A 20,777-nucleotide genomic window follows, 5' to 3' on the forward strand; every position below is an offset into this window, starting at 1 on the left:
TAAATACCAGAGTAAACCGATGTCTTAAAATATGTAAATATATAAATCAAATAGCCTCTTACATCTTGCTTCCTTTATTGTTTTCCAAAATGTAGCAAAAATCACCATCAGAGTCGTTTATTGGTCGAGAGAAGAGGTCAAATTCTCAATCATACATTGGACGACCAATTGAACTTGACAAGATTTTGATGTCTAAAGTTAAAGTGCCACACACATTTGTCATCCACTCCTACACCCGGCCCACAGTGTGCCAGTACTGCAAGAAGCTTCTGAAGGGGCTTTTCAGGCAGGGCTTGCAGTGCAAAGGTAAGGATGATTTTGTCACCCTTCGAACTTTGATCACCCTCATTCATCTGACATAAGTATTTTCTGGTTACCACTTCTCTTTCTGACAAATTCTCATTTTTTTTTGTTTGAAAATCATTGGGATTAGATTGCAGATTCAACTGCCATAAACGTTGTGCACCAAAAGTACCAAACAACTGCCTTGGCGAAGTGACCATTAATGGAGGTAGGTAAAAGATCAGCTGTCATGTCTGTGCTTCTTCCCTGTTAGAGAGTGTGGTGATATGATTTTAGTCAGGGTTTTTGGTTTGGGTTTTGGTTCAGATATTTCAGACACAGTCCAGAGTAAATTATGGCCAGTGTTTGTTCTATTTTACAATAGAAAAGCATCCATGGAGTTTTGATAACAGTCAAAGACCTTTTCATGATCTTTACATGGTGAGCAGCTAGTATTGAAAACTTGGGTAGCCATAATTTATTTCCCAGTTTTATTATCTTATATTCTTATCCTAGTTTGCCCAGAAATGTGGATGTTGTTGGGCTGCCTACAAGTTATAGCTCTCAGTCTCTTTTCCTCTGTCCTTCTCATTTCAATCGTCTTTAATAATAAAAGGAACTGTGTCAGCCAAAAAAAAAATAGATATATTTTCTGTATTTGGCAATATTTCTTCAAGAAAACTCTAACTGTATAAATTAACTTTGAAGGACTGCTAAGAAAAATGCCATATCTTAAGCAAAGAGCTTACATTTTCTTCCTGGGCAGCATTCTAATGGATCACTACCAAAATATTTGACTTAGAATACCAGGTTAACATTTTCTGCAGATAGTGGTCTTCTTTATACCTTTAGTCTGATACCAGTTTTCCAATTCCTCTGGAAAGAAAAATGGCCATAAAAGATCACAGATGCTTTCAGTTGAGTATTTTTGTTGCTAAGAAGCTGAAGAATGAATGAATATCTTTGCTCTAGAACTTTCTTCTCTAGAAGAAATATATACTGTACCTAAAAGAAGAAGAAGGAAGAGCTCTCCAGGAAAACATTGTCACACTTGTTTCTGGCTTGGAGATTCATGAATTAGCTGCCAAAATTGAAAGCTTGGCGATCGTCCCACTTTCTGTGGCATGTGGTGATGACTTTGTTCAGGCTCGGGGAATGTCAGTGTGTACTGGATAACTATAACTAAGGGGAAACAGAACAGTTTTTGATGTTGTTGATTACTTTGAAATTCTATTTTCTGATACATTCAGAAAAATCTGGTAAAATGTGAATTTTCCAAGCTTGGCAGGCTAGAGTCTCTCATTAATCTATATTTTCATTTTAAAATGAGTACTTTGCATTAGTAAGCAATTTTAATTTTTGCCATTACCATCAACTGTTTAATGACAGGTTCAATATTACTTCAAATATCAAATGTCTTATTTAAAAGCTGCAGCTATGTGACCAATTTAATATATTGGAATTCGTGATTTTCAAAGTTACTCCAATAGTAAGAATCAGTGGCTTGAATGTTTTTTCATGTGAAAGTTTCCGTCATCCTCTTACATACTTTTTTTTCCCACCAGGGCTGTGTTTCTAAAATATGAGCAGCTTCCCAGTCACTTGGGCCTGGTATCACTTTGCCTTCTAGCATTTTACTTCTATCCCAGCCTTGGCTTCCTTCCAAGGTTTTTCATGACTTTTCATGTTTTCAGGCTTAGGAAAACGGAAAACGAGCATCTACCTATAAAATTACATGTTCAACCTCTCATAAATTCAGATGCATATAAACTGAAATAAAAAAGGAAATTGAAAATCATGGAAGGATCTGGAGGCCATTATCTTCAGCAAACTAATACAGGAACAGAAAAGCAAATACCACACGTTCTCACTTATAAGTGGGAACTAAATGATGAGAACACATGGTCACATAGTGGGGAATAACACACACGGGGGCCCTTCAAGGTTGGAGGGTGGGAGGAGGGAGGATCAGGAAAAATAACTAATGGGTACCAGGCTTAATACCTGGGTGATGAAATAATCTGTACAACAAACCCCCATGACACAAGTTTACCTATGTAATAAACCTGCACATGTACTCCTAAACTTAAAATAAAAGTTAAAAAAAGAGAAAATAAACTCTTCACAGAACTACCTTTTTGGGGCTTCCAATTGATTTGTTTTAGGATCACCTGACTGTCTCTTAAGCCCTGGCTCCAAGATTCCAGGCTTATCTTCATGGGTCACAATAATTTTCTAGATTTGCTTAGCCCTGGGGCGGAGTCTGATGTGGTCATGGAAGAAGGGAGTGATGACAATGATAGTGAAAGGAACAGTGGGCTCATGGATGATATGGAAGAAGCAATGGTCCAAGATGCAGAGATGGCAATGGCAGAGTGCCAGAACGACAGTGGCGAGATGCAAGATCCAGACCCAGACCACGAGGACGCCAACAGAACCATCAGGTGAGAGCAGCACTCCCAGCCTCAGCAAACAGGGGAACCCCAAGCAGAATTTTCTCTTTAAACCTCTTTGATATTTTAATAGATTATAGTAGAAATGTGAAGTGCACGTTTACTTTTTTATGAATGAACTGTGTGCTGTAAATGAGAGCCTTTGAAGATAGGAGGTCTGGGTTCCCTGGGAGAAGTGTGGTTGCCATTCTTTCCTAGCATCACCTCATTCATTGAACCATTTTTTTTTTTTTTTTTTGCATGTGAGAGATGCTCATGTTTGCCATCCACAAGTTTATTACTAAGTTAATATTAATTTGAAGCTCATTGTGTAGAAACCGCAAAGATCAAGATCAAACTCAGCAGAAATCATCTATTTTATTAGCTGGCCCCTGCTACAAATATCATAGTCTGTGTATACTTCACTGTTCTTGATATTATTTCAGAAGTATGTGCAATTTTATATCTGTTATTTAATTAGGCTTTTGGTTACTGGATGAGCCCCACTTTTTATATCAGGAGTCAGCACAATGTGGCCACCAGGACAAATTGGACTGCTGCTCAATTTGTAGTAAAGTTTTATTGGAACATAGCATGTCCATTCATATTGTCTGTGGCTGCTTTTGCACTATATTGGTAAAGTTAGGTCTTTTGCAAAAACTAAAATATTTATTACCTGGCCCTTTACAGAAAATGTTTCCTAGTCTCTGATTTATATTATAAAGCCTATTGAAACTTTTGTGTCCATTTTACAAATGCCATGTTTATTGACAGACAAATTGTTCATGAGAGTAGAGCAATAAAATGATTGTTTTTTTCCATTTAATGGCATAATGAACATTTTTAAAATAGTGGGAAGTAACTGTCTTATGTCCTGTCTTTTGAAGACATACACTTCTTTAATACCAAAGAGTTTGCATGGGGCGGGGGGGCAGTGGTGGGAATTACATATATATTCATGTTGTGGGAAGGGGGACAAGGAGGGAGGGATGAAGAGAGGAAGAAACAAGAGACTAGTAGATTCCAATTTTTATGACATCATGCAGAGAAACTAAAAATTCTTGTTGAATTATCTCTAAATGATTGATAATGTACCTGTAATAGGAAATAAATAAGCAAATAAGCTTTCATGTGTGAGTCTGAATAGTGTGGCCTCAGTAGACTAAGAAGTACTCTACCTCAGGTTTACCTGAAAACTGAACACCATACAGTTCAGCCCAAAATATGAGGTGCTTATTACCCAGGCTTGGGAATTTTTTTTTTTTTTTTTTTTTCAGATGGAGTCTTGCTCTGTCGCCCAGGCTGGGTGCAATCTTGGCTGTGCAGTGGTGCAATCTTGGCTCACTGCAACCTCTGCCTTCCGAGTTCAAGCAATTCTCTGCCTCAGCCTCCCAAGTAGCTGGGATTACAGGCGCCCGCCACCATGCCCAGCTGATTTTTTTGTACTTTTAGTAGAGACAGGGTTTCACCCTCTTGGCCAGGCTGGTCTTGAACTCCTGACCTCGTGATCCACCCGCCTTGGCCTCCCAAAGTGCTGGGATTACAGATGTGAGCCACTGCACCCGGCCAGGATTTTTTAAGGTGTACAAATAACGTGCCTATCACTCTTCAGAGTAACCCACTTTCAGAACCATGGTGCCTGACAATACGTTTTACTAAACATGAGATGTGAATTTTGTAAAGTTTCACTTGGATTAGCTGACATAAGGTTTTATGCATGAAAATACATAAAATGTACCTGAAAACATTTTTTTCCTACAATATTTTGACTTCTCAAGTCCATCAACAAGCAACAATATCCCACTCATGAGAGTAGTGCAGTCTGTCAAACACACGAAGAGGAAAAGCAGCACAGTCATGAAAGAAGGATGGATGGTCCACTACACCAGCAAGGACACGCTGGTAAGATCCACAGGGAACAATGTTCTCTTGCCTTGCTAGCTTTAATTAGAGGAGTTGCTAATGTCCCGTGAGGACTATGATATTCCTGCATTACTCAGAGTAAACCTCAGCACAGGCATGACACAGGATTAGGTAAGGTGTATTACAGTCTCTGGGTGTCAGATATAGTTGAGCAAGCAACGGAGTTAGGAGAAAATGTGGAAAGCAATTTCAGGCAAGCAAATTCATTGACCTTGATTACCTGAGATGTCTACCTGCCATTTTATAGCACTTGTGGAAGCCACAGTATGTGCTTTCAGAATGCTCCACTGCAATTTAGAATTGTATAAGAAACACTGCATTCTAGGCAGAGAATAAAACAGTGATAACTATCTTATACTTCCTAAGTCCTTAACTAAGTTTGCCCTGAAGAACTGACCCATTCAGGAACATTGGAAGCCTGTACCCTGAGTGTTCATGTCTCCAGATTTTCTTAATAGTTGATGAATGAGGTTGTGTATGTACGTAAGAGAGAACAACTTGATTCACGTTTCAAAGTTAAGTTGACAATTGGCTGATTTCTGTTACTGTATTGCTTTTCTCATCTCTTACCTATAGGATCACTACAGATAAGCAGACACCTATAACCTAATTGATCTATCTGTAATTTTAACCATCTGTGTTAGAGAGAGAAGACTTACTTGATATTATAAGGCATACCACCTTGATATTATAAGGAATACCACCTAGTTCTTTTTTGCCATGGTGTAATATATTTAATATATTTGACTGGCCCAAAATTGGTTGTGGAGGAGAAGAGCGGAATCATAGAGCCTTGGGGTCTTTTATGAGATAAAAATACACACACACCCTAAAATCCTGAAAGATATACCTGCAGTGAAGAAGGACCTGTTCATCAAATCATAGTCGTTAGATCTGTAGTGAGCTGGAGAGAAGGTAGAGTTGGTTGTTTGATGCATTCCCCTGACTTTAAGTTGATGTCATGGAGTCAAACTTACTGTCCAACAAAATATTCTTTACTTCTACTCTAACATTCAGAATTTTCCCATTGCCAATGGAAGCAAGAATACCTGGCTCCATCAGCATGGCATTTCTTACGTCCTAAAATAATAAGCATGCATAATAAACATTGCATCTCCTAGTAAACCTTATTTTATTATAGACTATATATCCACCTTTAGCCCTTCAAGCAGTGAAATAAGCTTAAAAATGATGTTTTCTGTTTACTATGCACTTTCTAAATGCCAGACTCTTACTGGGTGCTAATACTTCATCTTCTTTATTACTCATGACCCTGTAGCATAAATGCAGATACTTATCAGACATGTGCTAAATAGTCAACCTCTAGAGCCTGAAATTGAGGATGAGTCTGCCTTTCCCAAAGCCCATGCACTTTCCACCCTCAAATCTTATGTCCCCATTGGGGAAATCTGTTTATATTATCAATTGTGGATATTTTTAAAGTTTTTTAAAAAGATCTTGGATCTAACTTCTGTTTCAGCGAAAACGGCACTATTGGAGATTGGATAGCAAATGTATTACCCTCTTTCAAAATGACACAGGAAGCAGGTACTACAAGGTAAGAGGGGGCTCTTTCTTTGTAGTTTCATACCTCTTATTGCTTTTTCATGGGAATGTAGAGGATAAGAAATAGGAAATACATTCAACAAACGTGGCTATTTTTGTGCTTCCAGGAACTATTTTTTTTTCTCTATAGTCTACAAATTTCTTGGGATTCAGATTGGGGACCTCTTGATTCTTCTGTGAATTTTAAATTTCCCTGGGGAGTGTTTCTGGTACCATGGGATGATGGGAGAGGGAGTGAGGTGAAGATTAATTGAATACATTAGCAGAGATGTGTGATTTAACTAGAAAATTAATGGTCACAGCAGATCAGCTCAAAGTAAACTCCTGATATCCACTGCATCTAGCACACTGCTAGGAGTGAAGAAACATTGTATGATTTCTCCATGCTTGTCAATATTCACAAAGAGCACTTTCCTCTAGAGAAAAAAATGGCAGCAATTTTTACTCTGTCCCTCTACATTAAGTAATACAGATGTGGCATACTATATCATCCAGTAAAACACAACTCCAAAAAAAACTTTATAGAGAAAACAGTAGATACTTGCTCCTTCAAAATGAATGCAGACTCTGGAATAGTTGATTTGATTCTCCACAGCCATTTTACACAGCTGTCACAGAAAATGGAAACCTCACTAATTTTAAAATTAAAACTTTGTTTTAAAAGTTATTATTTTTTAGTCCCTGCATACTTCCTGGAAGACACAGTAGTGATTTTTGTTTTAATATGAATTGCCTTAAAAATGATGACCATTGGCCAGGCGCAGTGACTCATGCGTGTAATCCCAGCACTTTGGGAGGCCAAGGAAGGTGGATCACTTGAGGTCAGGAGTTCTAGACCAGCCTGGCCAACATGGTGAAACCTTGTCTTTACAAAAATACACAAATTAGCCAGGTGTGATGGGATGCACCTGTAATCTCAGCTACTCAGGAGGCTTAGGCAGGAGAATCACCTTAATCCAGGAGGTGGAGTTTGCAGTGAGCCAGGATTGCACCACTGCACTCCAGCCTGAGCAACAGAATAAGACTCCTTCTCAAAAATAAATAAGAATAAATAAATAAATAAATAAATAAATAAATAAATAAATAAATAAATAAAAGACTGGGCGTGGTGGCTCACCCCTGTAATCCCAGGACTTTGGGAGGCTGAGGCAGGCAGCATGAGGTCAGGATTTCAAGACCAGCCTGGCCAACATGTTGAAACCCTGTCTCTACTAAAAATACAAAAATTAGCCAGGTGTAGTGGCAGGCACCTGTAATTCCAGCTACTTGGGAGGCTGAGGCAGGAGAATTGCTTGAACCCGGGAGATGGAGGTTGCAGTGAGCCAAGATCACGCCGCTGGACTCCAGCCTGGGTGACAGAGCAAGATTCTGTCTCGAAAAAAAAAAAAAGACCATTTTAAAACCAGTCTCTAGTTGTCCTCACTTAAACTATTCACTTGGCTATGTTATTACATTAACATGTATTGAGTGCCTTAAAGAAGAGGTTAAAATTTGAAAATAGCCATGTCTACCTAAATGCATTTCAAAAGTGTTGTGATTCTACCTCACTGTTACAAAAATTATCGTTTATTTTCTAAGTCTTGGATTCTGGTGAAGATTCAAAATCATTATTCCTAACCATACTTATTCTTGCCACATGAACATAGCATAAAAAGTCACATTTTCTAGAAAAAGGAAATAAGGTTTCCCATAGCAAACGTATTTTTTAAATTTTCGTTGCAATATTCTGTGTTTTATAGTTTAAAACTATTTTATTTAAATGGTGGTTATTTGTGATGTCATTTTTCACATGTTCTTGGCGTGAATTTTCTTTGAAAGTTTACATACTTTTGATAAACTACAGTTAGCACTTTTTTTTCTTTCACAGGAAATTCCTTTATCTGAAATTTTATCTCTGGAACCAGCAAAAACTTCAGCTTTAATTCCTAATGGGGCCAATCCTCATTGTTTTGAAATCACTACGGCAAATGTAGTGTATTATGTGGGAGAAAATGTGGTCAGTCCTGCCAGCCCACCACCAAATAACAGTGTTCTCACCAGTGGCGTTGGTGCAGATGTGGCCAGGATGTGGGAGATAGCCATCCAGCATGCCCTCATGCCCGTCATTCCCAAGGGCTCCTCCGTGGGTACAGGAACCAACCTGCACAGTGAGTCTGCCAGTTTTCTAACCAGCCCAAGGCTCATCATGTACCTACCCCTTGCTTAGTAAACATGTGCCCTGCCCTTCCTAAGAACAGAATGAAGAAAGACTTCTTGGGGATGACTTAGTTTATTGTAGAATGTAGGGTCTCTAAATAAAAGCTGCTGCACATACTAAGATGTTTAGTTTGTTAAATTATCCTATTTTATTATAGCTATTTTATATTAAAATTTAACAAATTCAGGTAAATACTATGTATTAGGCAATTACAGACCTCTAGAGCTATTGGTTGTAAAAGAAGAAGTAATCTGGCTGGGCTCAGTGGCTCACACCTCTAAACCCAGCTCTTTGGGAGGCTGAGGTAGGTGGAGGACTTGAGCCCAAGAGTTCTAGTCCAGCCTGGGCAACATGGGGAAACCCTGTCTCTACAAAAATACAAAAATTAGCCAGGCATGGTGTCATGCACCTGTGGTCCCAGCTACTCTGGAGGCTGAGGCAGGAGAATTGCTTGAGCTCAGGAAGCATAGGTTGCAGTGAGCCAAGATCAAGCCACTGCATTCCTGCCTGGGCAAGAAAGAGGAGGAGGAGGAGGGGGAGGAGGGGGAGGAGTAGGAGAAATCTAGCCAGCTTCAGCTTGACATGGAATGCAAGAGAAGAAGAAGAAAGGAGAAGGAGATGGAGAGGAAGAGGAAGATGGAGAGGAAGAGGAGGAAGAAGAAGAAGAAGAAGAAGAAGAAGAAGAAGAAGAAGAAGAAGAAGAAGAAGAAGAAGAAGAAGAAGAAGAAGAAGAAGACAGAAGAAGAAGAAGACAGAAGGAAGAAGAAGAAATCTAGTCAGCTTCAGCTTGACATGGAATGCAAGTCTTGTTATTTGCAAATCTGAATTAATAAGTTTCCTTAAAAACACCTCACCTAGTATTCTGTGCAGGGTACTGATGTGCAGAATACATGGTAATTGGTAATTCTTGATCATTTTATCCCAGGAAGAACTCACTGTTCATTAGTAGAATGAGATACATTTGCTAAAATGAAACCTAGAGCCAGTATTGAGGACGAATTTTAAAGAAGAAATTTTAGAGGAATATTTCTATAAAAAAGTCATTTATTTTTAAGTTTCATAGTAGTTACTCATAATGAAACCTGTGAATTAACCTCTGGTTTTTTTACATTATAGTGTTATCCATTGATCTGTCATAATTTTTTAATTTATCTCTACAACCAAAATACATATTAATAGAATATATATGCCATTTTGGTGTTAAGCACTTTACATGAGATCTCTATTTTAATGCCTAATCCAATTCCAACGAGTAGACTTTAACGATTTGCCTGTTTTACAACTTAGGAAATGAGTGTCTCTTGAGCGAGATTAAGTTGTCTAAGCTTGTACCAAAGCTGTGAAGTAGCAAAGCCAGTATTTGAATCCAAGTCCTTCTGACTCCAAACCCTAAATTGACGAAATATTATTTTTCAAAAACAAGTGTGTTGAATATGTAATTTTGAAAGGAAATAAATATTCTAATGACATTTTCTTAGAAAAACCTAATTGCTATGATTTAGTTAAAACCACTTTTGCAGGATGATTTGTAAGCATGTATTTACTTGTTTTGCTATTACATCTCTTACTGACTTTTTGTGTGCATATTGTTTTACATGCATTTCCAGGAGATATCTCTGTGAGTATTTCAGTATCAAATTGCCAGATTCAAGAAAATGTGGTAAGTATGTACCTACTAATATAAAACTTGCTAATGTGATTACTGGAAAATAAAAGCATCATAAAATAGTTTTTTAAATTCATTTTAATTTGTTAGTAAATTTTGGAAAGCAAAACAGAATTTGGATATTTTTTCTGTGACATTTTAGAAATATTAAATTATATAGATTAGTAATTTTTCTATAATCAATTCTGTAATGTAGAGCCAAATATCTGTTTTTCTCAGCTAGGCAATTATAATGTGATGCCTGATTTCTCACATATTTGCCCTTCTTGGTACTGGAATTTTAATGGTTGATATTACGCAGTAAAATAAATACATGAGCAAAATAAAATAAATTTCTCGATTTGCATGAGTAGCTTAAAAATGCCATTGTTCTCATTCCTTAGTTGCTACCTAGAAGTGCCATAATATGACAAGGAGTTGCAAATGCTCTTATAGTCACTGGTACACATCAAGGAGACTTTAAGAAAGTTGCATAAATCAAATCTTAGGGGTTCTCATTTTAGCACCCTAGTCACCTGCACCACATAACTCCATCCTTGCAGCTCAGTTTTTGAAAATTATAGATCAGACATATTATGAAATATTTTACAGTCTGTCAAATGTTTGCTTTATTTGTTATATTTTATCCCTATTGCAAGTAGTCAAAAAGTAATAAGGCCTTTTCTACCTCCTCCTGTGACCCAGATCCTTTTCTCTATTTTACCTGCTGTATCTATGGCCAAAAGAATGCAGTTTATAGCTTACACTTTCCAAAAATTTGTTTAAAAAAATTAACTTCATGAAACTCTATTCATCCTTACTATATCTTTGAAAACTACATTAAAGTAGCATGAAGTAAACAGCCAAATATGAATTAGAGAGAACTAGGTAAACTTCATAGTGAAGGTTAGATAAATTCTTGTGCTGTCAATCATGAGATAAATTCCTAAAGAAATTTCTTTTCTGCAGATTCCTATTGCCTTTGCTTAGCCAGAGACATTTCAGGAAATACAAGTTACTCTATAAGCCTCTTGGGAAATTCCTGATAGCTGTGGAATTGTTCCAGTCTATTCAGCCACTGTTGTCCACTGAGAATTTTGGATTGGCCATTGAGTTGTCAGAAAGCCTAAAGAACACTTCTCTTAACAGATGAAGTAGCTTGAAATCAGAATAATAGAATAGTATTAATATTACTTGTCTTGTCCCTAGACAGCCTTGAACTCATCCTGTAGGGATTTTGAAGAATCACAGGATGGAGACAACTTGTAGTTATTTTCTAGGGGGAAGAACAAAGGAAAAACATAAGGGTTTATAGGATATAGAGAGGGTGGGATTTGATATTAAAGGACTTCTTTCTTTATTATACTTTAACTCCTGGGGTACATGTGCAGAATGTGCAGAAGGACTTTTAAAAAAATAAAGTCGGAGTATAAGAGTAGAAGATAGTTGGAAAATCTGATAGGATGTAATAGGAATATATAAGGGAAAAAAGTATTACCTGGTGATTTCATCAGCATGAAATCACAGACAATAAAACATAGATTTAAAAGATGCTTTATTCAGCACTTATTATTTCAAAGAGAAAGAATTAGACTTTTGGAACTTGTTAGCTCCCGAAGTGATGAAATTGGACGAGTTTAGCTACTTCACAGATGAGAATTTCGTATGTCGCCATCCTTCTGCAGCCTCTCCAGCTCGCTCAGTGATTCAGCCTCCTCTTCTGTCACTTTGGGTTCATCTGCATGTGGGTGACTAATAAGGGAGCAACCTTTTCGTTCTAGCCATACAGGGAGAAGTGGTTGGAATCAGGATTCACACAGACATGTGATTGGGAACCGTGATTATTTAATGACATTTCCAAGTAGCCATCTCAACAGGCAAATATCTTTTTCAATACTTATAGTAAATCACATTGTATAGTTTTTAGTCATATTTCTTTCTAATGAAACATATGTGCTAGCACATTAGAAAACCTCTGCCACTTAAGATCAGAACAGTTTTTGTAACATTACATTATTACATTAATTAAAGAGTGTGCTTAGAGGCCGGGTGTGGTGGCTCAGGCCCGTAATCCCAGCACTTTGGGAGGCCAAGGCAGGCGGATCACGAGGTCAGAAGTCCCAGACCAGCCTGACCAACATGGTGAAACCCCGTCTCTACTAAAAGTACAAAAGTTAGCTGGGCGTGGTGGCATGTGCCTGTAATCCCAGCTACTCAGGAGGCTGAGGCAGGAGAATCTCTTGAACCCAGGAGGTGGAGGTTGCAGTGAGCCGAGATTGCACCACTGCACTCCAGTCTGGCCAACAGAGAGAGACTCCATCTCAGAAAAAAAAAAAAAAAAAAAGAGTGTGCTTTGAATATTGCAGTCATCTCAGATTTCATCTAGCATTTATAATTTATTTTGAAAATACTTAGGTTATAATATATTTAATAGAATTACATTAATTTTTAGGACTAATGTTTTGTTCTGCTTCATGTTTTTTTTTTTCATTGGACTTGTACCTATAGGACATCAGCACAGTATATCAGATTTTTCCTGATGAAGTACTGGGTTCTGGACAGTTTGGAATTGTTTATGGAGGTGGGTTATCTCACTGAGTATTTTTATGAACTTAAAATTTTTGCTAGTTATATTTTAAAAAGCAGTATTTCTAGGAAAAACATAAAAGAGAAGACCTATGTGTATATATTTCTGTGTGTGTATCTTTTTGTGTTCTGCCTTTAAAAAAATTTTCTGAGATAGTTACTACTTAGAAAATTGGTATATGTGTGTTTTGAAAGAGAAGGTTTCGTATTCCTGAAAAACATTTTTTCTTTAATATAGACAAACGCTACACACAGTACTGAAGAAGTTTGGAATCGCAGACAAAATATTGAGAAAACAAGAAAGTTGTGATTTGTAAACAAATTAATTCCATTTTCTTTTGGTATACTTGATCAGAAGTCCATTCATGTTATTAGATAAAACAAAATTTATTTTTCCAGTTTCTTTAACAATATATTTGTTTCCTGAAGGATTGAATTTTTTTTAATTTTTGAGGTGAAATATCAAGTCTTTAACTATTTTTTTATTGTCAAGCTCTTTTTAGATTCCAGCCAGTTAAAAGATATTTTGCAAGTCTTTAAAAAATATTTAATATTAATGCTTTACCTGCCCTATAAAATGACCTCGTAACTTTCAGTTCCTTAATATTATCAATAAGAAATTATTTCTTGTGGTGAGGTTTAATGTTCTGAAATAATCACCATGTCCCATTCAATTTTATTTATCACCATATGATATTGTACTTTTTAATTTAAAAAGTAATTAAGTTCTACTCTATTTTACGATGTAATGTCGAGGCTTATAAAATGCTCCAGTGATTTCTTTGATGAGAAATCTATCATGAGCCACTGACCATTGTACCGTTTGTTAATGCGTAATGGTATAATAGAGGGGACCAAATGTTCGATTATTGCTCTACAGTATAATAGTTGCATGCAAAAAAAATTATGGTAGATCATGGTAAATATACATAATGCACATTGTATAGGGGTAAGACAAGGGTGACAAATGAGAGTAGAGAGACTAGCAGATGCCAGATAACTTGGAACATCCAACACTGAAGACCAGGAATAGGAGGAGGTCGCCACATGGAAGACTGAAACGTTAAGATTAGACACAAATGGGGTAAAGTAGATGAGAAGAGTCTCAGAAGAGAGGTCAAGTACTACAGTGACAGAGGAGTAGAGACGAAAGAAGTCATGGCCTTGAAAAAAGTACTTGCAGGAAAATGGCTGAGTTGAAATAGAGACTGCAGTCAATCAAAGAGTAAGAAATGATGTTAAGGAAGTAGAGAATATGAACACAAGCTGATGTGATAGTGAAGGGAAGCAGTCTGGAAAGACAAGGAATAGTAAGAGTGGAATATAGGGTGAGTGAACACTAGATTTACAAGTGTTGGAAGACTGGAATTTCAAGTTAGTTTGTATGTAACCAAAAAGTTTGAGTAATTAGATCCATTTTCCATTTCTATTTTCTGATTCATTTTCATTTCTTATTTTCAGATTCAATTAACACTACTACATTTTGTACCTACCACAATATAGTAGTGTAGAAGTTAAGAACTTGGGGGTACCCCGTAGAATTCCTGAAAAGTTTGTTGCAGTAGTTAAATGAGGTGTAATATACATAAAGGGCCTATTATGTGGTGATGATGATGATGATAACAATTTTTGAGTGTGCATAGTTACCAGGGTATTTTGTATACTTTACATGCCTCCTTTCATCCAATCTTCTCCTCATTGTAGATGAGGAACCTAGAATTCAGAAAGAGTGAGTGATTTGCTCAAGATCACACAGCTAATAAGTGACAGAGCCAAGATTTTAATTCTTTCCCCTAAAACATACGTTATCTTATCAGGACTTTAAAATTATACTTTCTAAAGGGGAGTTAATTGGTGGTGATACAAATATTTTCTATATTAAGTAACTCAATGTTCTGTTTCTAAAACATATATTTTATGAAAAAAACCAGGCTGTTGATACATATAGCTTTTAGTGCCCCAATTCTTTTGCGTTCTAAATTATGGCTAATTTTAAAGCACATATTTGATTTAGTATAATGAAATCTTTATATATATATATGTAAGTCAGTGCTCTTTAGAAATGTTAATTTATTCAGTGAAATATGTTTATCATTTCTTTAAATGTCCTTGCAAATTTTAGTGTTCTTTAAGATAGATGATATTTAATAACATACTAATGCTTCCCTTTTTCATTTTAAAGGAAAACATCGTAAAACAGGAAGAGATGTAGCTATTAAAATCATTGACAAATTACGATTTCCAACAAAACAAGAAAGCCAGCTTCGTAATGAGGTTGCAATTCTACAGGTACTTCTTTGGTTCTCATTTGCGGGTAGGGTATAAAAATCCCTCATCCTTTACTTCTGCAAAGCAAAGAAATTTTCTCTAAAAACCTGTGGCATAAATATTTTGGAACACTTTAAAATAATTGAAATGGCAGATCAAGTATCAGAACTTGCCTGAATGGTATCTTTCCTGAGTCTAGGCACCAGTTGTTCTTTTTTATGTATTTAATTGTAGGTTTTAATATATAATTAATATTCATTAAATGGGTAATGTTTCAGCATTTGCTCACAGTGGACATGCTGAGACCATTTTATTTTATATTAAAAATGACCTTGCCTTCATAAACATGCCTTCTTTATGCTGTGATAATAACATGAATTGGGTATGTAACTGTCAGCATATCAGTCACGGAAGTGAGCTATGTCTGAGAAGCAGATCATCTTGGTTTTATTAATGTCCTCTTTGTCTCTCACTGTAAGCCTTTCATTTGACATGGAGCATGTCACTTAATTTCTCTCATTAATAACAGTCCCTTTTTCAAACAAGAATTTGATAATAAAATGTATTAGTGATAAAGATATAATTTTTGTAACTATTAAAATTCTTTTTGCAGACCAAAGGGAAATAGAGCAGTTGTTTGCTAAATGTAGTCATCATGGCTGTCTAGTCTACTCAACTGAGATCATTGATAAATTCCTATTTTTATATACCTGCCATAATTTTTTACTTCTCATGCAAGCATGTCATAATTTTTAGTTCCCAGTTTTAATGGACAATTTTTTTTCACAAAACAGAACATTTCATTTATTCATTTATAGTTTTATTTAACTGCCATTTATTGAGTTTCATATGATAAAAACCTGAAAAAGATATGATTTCTGCCCTAAAGGAGCTCACGTACACAGACAGCCACAAATATTGCCTGCTATACATAGAAAAATAACATAGACTTTTCTGGGACCAGGAATTTCTAAAGATGATGTTTTTGTGTCTCTAGACAACTAATGTGGCACAGAGGACTCACAATGCTCTCTGCTTACATGGGAAAGAAAACAACTATGGATGTGAAGATACTAATTAATGGATTCATGTCTTAGTATCTGCTAATCAGTTACAAACAGGCAACATTGAGGTGCAGATGACATCAGAAACTCTAGTAAATGACATCTTTCCTAACCTGGCCCTTGCATTTCCAGTCTCCACCTCACTGTGGTCTCCTGAAGGAAGAAACTTTTGCTGGGAAGGAATCCAGGGTTAGCATGTGTACAGGAGATATTTATTCTTCATTATAGGATTGGAGAAGAGAGCTTCATGGTTAACATGGTTACATCTTTCTATATTTTACTGCAATTGCAGAAAACTGACTAGATGTTGGGGTTCTAATTTTCTGTGTCTAGGCCTTTTAATTAGTTTTCCCCAAGTCTGTCAATACAGTATCAGCTGTTGACTCAAGAGGTAGAAAAATAAAATACGGCCAGCCGCGGTGGCTCATGCCTATAATCCTAGCATTTTGGTAGGCCGAGGCGGGCGGATCGCCTGAGGTCAGGAGTTTGAGACCAGCCTGGCCAACATCTCTATTAAAAATACAAAAATTAGCCGGGTGTGGTGGCAGGTGCCTGTAGTCCCGGATACTCGGGAGGCTGAGGTAGGAGAATCACTTGAACCTAGGAGGCACGGTTGCAGTGAGCCAAGATTGTGCCATTGCCCTCCAGCCTGGGCAACAGAGTAAGACTCCTAAAAAAATAAATAAAAACACAAGGAAAGAAAGAAGGAAGGAAGGAAGGAAGGAAGGAAGGAAGGAAGGAAGGAAGGAAGGAAGAAAAATACACCTGAAGTATAAACTACCTCCCTATTCCTCTTCTAAAACAGAGGTCCCCGGTCCCTGGGCCATGGATCTGTACCTGTACGTGGCCTGTTAGGAACTGGGCCGCACAACAGGAGGTGTGTGGTGGGCAAGAAAGCATTACCTTCTGAGTTCCGCCTCCTGTGAGAACAGCAGCAGCATTAGATTGTCATAGAAGTACAAACCCTATTGTGAACTGCGCAAGAGAGGGATCTTCTGGTTGTGCACTCCTTATGAGAATTAAATTCCCACCCCCCTCCTTGCTCCCATGGAAAAATTGTCTTCCACTAAACCTGTCCCTGTTGCCAAAAAGGTTGGGGACCACGGCTCTAAAATATTAGATGCAGACAACTCAGATGCAATAAATATACGTTTGGAAAATCTTCATCATAATAAGGTTTTCTAAAGAGTTTGGTTAGGTTGAAAGTCCAGTTCTGCTCCTGGACCACATGAAAAGGTCAGACATCTCTGATAGCCTGAAATCTCAAAAATCTCCATTACTTATACTCAATCCCACTGCCCCTAACCATTCTTTGTCTCATTCTTCAAACTAGTATTTATTGAGTACATATTATGAGCCAAGCACTGTTCTAGGTCCAGTAGATACAGCACGGACAAAGGCACACAGCTCTTTGCTGTCATGGGTCTTTAAATTATATCACTCAGCTATGCTCAGTTATGCTGAGTTGGATATTTGCAACATATTTATGTACTGAATTTTCAATCACATAACCTGTACAGTGGGTCATGTCTAGGCTTGGTTTAATTATATACAGATACTAGGTTCAGTAGTTCATATTTTATTATAAAACTGCCAATTATTTTAAAATATGTTCATCAAAAATAGGAAACTAATCATGTCCCCCAAATGAAAATGAACCAAAAAAGAAAGAAGGAAAGGAAAGGAAGAAAGACAGGGAAAGAAATAAAGAGAGAAAGAGAGAGAGAGAAAGAAAGAAACCCTTTTGAAGTCCTTTTTACCATTGTCAGATATATTAGTCTCTCAGGAAAAATAGTAATTCAATATCCTGAGACAGTGAAGTTAAGCTCACCTACTTTGAGTCCTTGCTCAAATATCACTCTCTATAGATACATGAGCACTACTCTAACACTCTATTTAAAATTGCAGTCCAAACCCCCTTCTCCATACTTCTCTTACCCTGATCTGTTTTGTTTTCTGTAGCAGTTATCACTTTCTAACCTACTATAGAACTGTATTTATTATATTTGTTGCAAGTTCCTCTCACCACTCTCAACCTTGGCCCTACCACTAGAATACACACTTCAGGGAGACAGTTACCATTGATTTGTTTACTAATGTATCCCCACTGCCAGAAATTGTTCCTGGAATATATTAGCTGCTAAATAAATTTTTGTTGAATTAATTAATTAAAGTTGTACAGAAACACCGTCTTATTGTATAAGGTGACATCCATAGTATCCAACCAGGTAGCAAAAGGCTGGTTAGTTAGTTAAAAAGGATTCTGTATGTTTGCTCTGCAAAAACCCTCATTGTGTCATTTTATATTTATTATTAAAACTAGAGCTCACCATCTTGAACCTGAAGAGACAAAATAGTAATGAGGGTGGCAGTGGGGGTTGGCTTGCAACTCACTAACTAAAGTACTGTGATTGAAGTCAACTGAATGGAGAGGAAGATTTTCTTTTACTAATCTTGAGAAATAAAATTCTATTCCTCTGCATATAAAAGTAATATCCAGAAGCATTTGGTATCTTCTACTTTGTGGTCCTCTAGCTTATAGAAGCTGGTGCCCTAGTAGGGCCTAATAAGTTTTGCCCTCCCCCTTCTTCCTCCTCATTCTCCAGAGGGGACCATGTGGGTTGAAATGCCAATGGGGAAAAATCCTCCTCAGTCAGCTCTGCTAGGTCCTCAGATCAAATTTTGATTTGTTTCTGTTCTTGGGAAAAAGCACCTGAGCTTATAGAAGACTTCAAAGTTGTGTAAATAGGGAATGTGAGAAAAGGTACAGCTCTCCTTTTTTTTCTTTCTATTTCATTTTCTCTGTATAACTTAGGTGAAGGCTTTCCAAGATCTGATTTAATCATTAAAAAACTAAGCTCTTTAGATATTTTTGAATAATTGAAGTTAAGGCAAGCCTAAGTCTTATGGCATATCATTTACATCTCATACCATTTGGAATAGCTCTATTTTCATTATCTGTAAATACTTCATTATTATTATGTTTCAGATGGGTGTTAATTAATGTAGATATTGGCCAGGTGTGCTGGCTCATGCCTGTAATCCCAGCACGTTGTGTGGCTGAGGCAGCTGGATCACCTGAGGTCAGAAGTTAGAGACCAGCCTGGCCAACACGGTGAAACCCAATCTCTACTAAAAATACGAAAATTAGCCAGGTGTGGTGGTGCACACCTGTAGTCCTAGCTACTCAGGAAGCTGAGGCAGGAGAATCACTTGAACCCTCCAGGAGGCAGAGGTTGCAGTGAGGCGAGATTGTACCACTGCACTCCAGCCTGGATGACAGAGTGAGACTCATCTCAAAAAAAAAAAAAATTAATGTAGACATTAAGCTTATTTCATAAAATTTCCATCATCCCATGTATATTGTTTTTGAATTTTCTGTTATTCATATCAAGATAAAATAAAAGGATGTTTTGTGATTATTAAGGATATCACAGAAAACTGGCCTTCATAAGGACATGCGAATATATCTTTGAGCACCTAAAAGATTTTTTTGTTTTTTGGGAGAAAGGGTCTTACTCTGTCACCTCATTGGAATGCAGTGGCATGATCACAGCTCACTGCAGCCTTGACCCAGGCTCAAGCAATCCTCCCACCTCAGCCTCTTGATTAGCTGGAACTACAGGCATGCCCCACCAAGCTTGGCTATTTTTTTTTTTTATTTTTGGTAGAGACGGAGCCTCTCTATGTTACCCAGGCTGGCCTTGAACTCCTGAACTTAAGTCATCCTCCCACCTCAGCCTCCCCAAATGCTGGGATTACAGGCATGAGACACTGCACCAGGCCAGTTAGAAGGCTAAAATCTAAAGCAAATAACACTAGTATGATATATTTAATGTATTTTATAATTTAAATCAACAGACTTGTTCAGTCAAAACTAATTTTTATTTTCTAACTTTAGAATATCACAGTGCATATAGAGGTTAAGAAAAATACATGTACATATAATTCTAATGGATTCACTAATATTTTTCTCCTTGTATTGCAACTTTCATTTATTGATACAAGGAACAATACTAGAGCTCCTATTTATAATACATGAAAGCATTTCAGAATTTTAAAAGTACTGAATACAGAATACAGAATATAGAAAAAATGAATTTTATGGGTCATAAATTATTCTCCTGTATTTATCTCATAAAATTACCTCTACTTTTCTGGTTTATATTATCTTCTCATCCAAGTCTGTCTTCATTTAAAAACAGAACAATGGCTGGGCACAATATCTTGCACCTATAATCCCAGCTCACACCTATAATCCCTCTCAAAGTGGGAGGATCAGTTGAGGCCAGAAGTTAGAGACAAGCCTAGAGGTAACTCACAACTCACAATAGGAAAGATACAGAATCAACCTAAATGGTGCAAAATGGTAGACTGGATAAAGAACATGTGGTACATATACACCATGGAATACTATACAGCCATTAAAAAGGGGAGATCATGTCTTTGCAGCAACATGGATAGAGCTGGAGGCCATTTTCCTGGGCAAACTAACTCAGGAACAGAAAACAAAACACTGCATGTTCTCACTTATAAGTGGGAACTACACAGTGAGTACATGTGGACACAAAGAAGGGAACAATAGATACTGGGTCCTACTTGAGGGAGGAGTATGGGAAGAGGGTGAAGTTTGAAAAACTACCTGTTGAGTACTAACGCTTATTACCTGGATAATGAAACCATCTGTATATCAAACCCCTACAACACTCAATTCACCTATATAACAAACCCTATGTAACATGTATCCCTGAACCTAAAAGAAAATATTTTTAAAAGGTGTCAAATATTCATATTAGCATTTTTGGTACTCAAAT

The 20,777-nt window shown here is 37.0% G+C and overlaps 1 protein-coding gene across 5 annotated transcripts in view; it reads left to right on the forward strand.

The window, feature by feature from the left end:
- Window positions 1-20,777, forward strand: part of PRKD1 (protein kinase D1) — a 637,423-nt gene that overhangs the window by 576,207 nt on the left and 40,439 nt on the right. For all 5 annotated transcript variants that reach the window (XM_063609299.1, XM_063609300.1, XM_063609298.1 and 2 more), the window contains 9 exons: window positions 96-306; window positions 434-511; window positions 2,522-2,726; window positions 4,493-4,616; window positions 6,118-6,195; window positions 8,071-8,350; window positions 10,008-10,060; window positions 12,554-12,626; window positions 14,814-14,920. In XM_063609299.1, the coding sequence (XP_063465369.1) occupies window positions 96-306; window positions 434-511; window positions 2,522-2,726; window positions 4,493-4,616; window positions 6,118-6,195; window positions 8,071-8,350; window positions 10,008-10,060; window positions 12,554-12,626; window positions 14,814-14,920 (1,209 nt within the window). The remainder of the gene's footprint in view (window positions 1-95; window positions 307-433; window positions 512-2,521; window positions 2,727-4,492; window positions 4,617-6,117; window positions 6,196-8,070; window positions 8,351-10,007; window positions 10,061-12,553; window positions 12,627-14,813; window positions 14,921-20,777) is intronic.

Source organism: Symphalangus syndactylus, chromosome 9 (genome assembly GCF_028878055.3).
Source record: "Symphalangus syndactylus isolate Jambi chromosome 9, NHGRI_mSymSyn1-v2.1_pri, whole genome shotgun sequence".
Taxonomy (NCBI): domain Eukaryota; kingdom Metazoa; phylum Chordata; class Mammalia; order Primates; family Hylobatidae; genus Symphalangus; species Symphalangus syndactylus.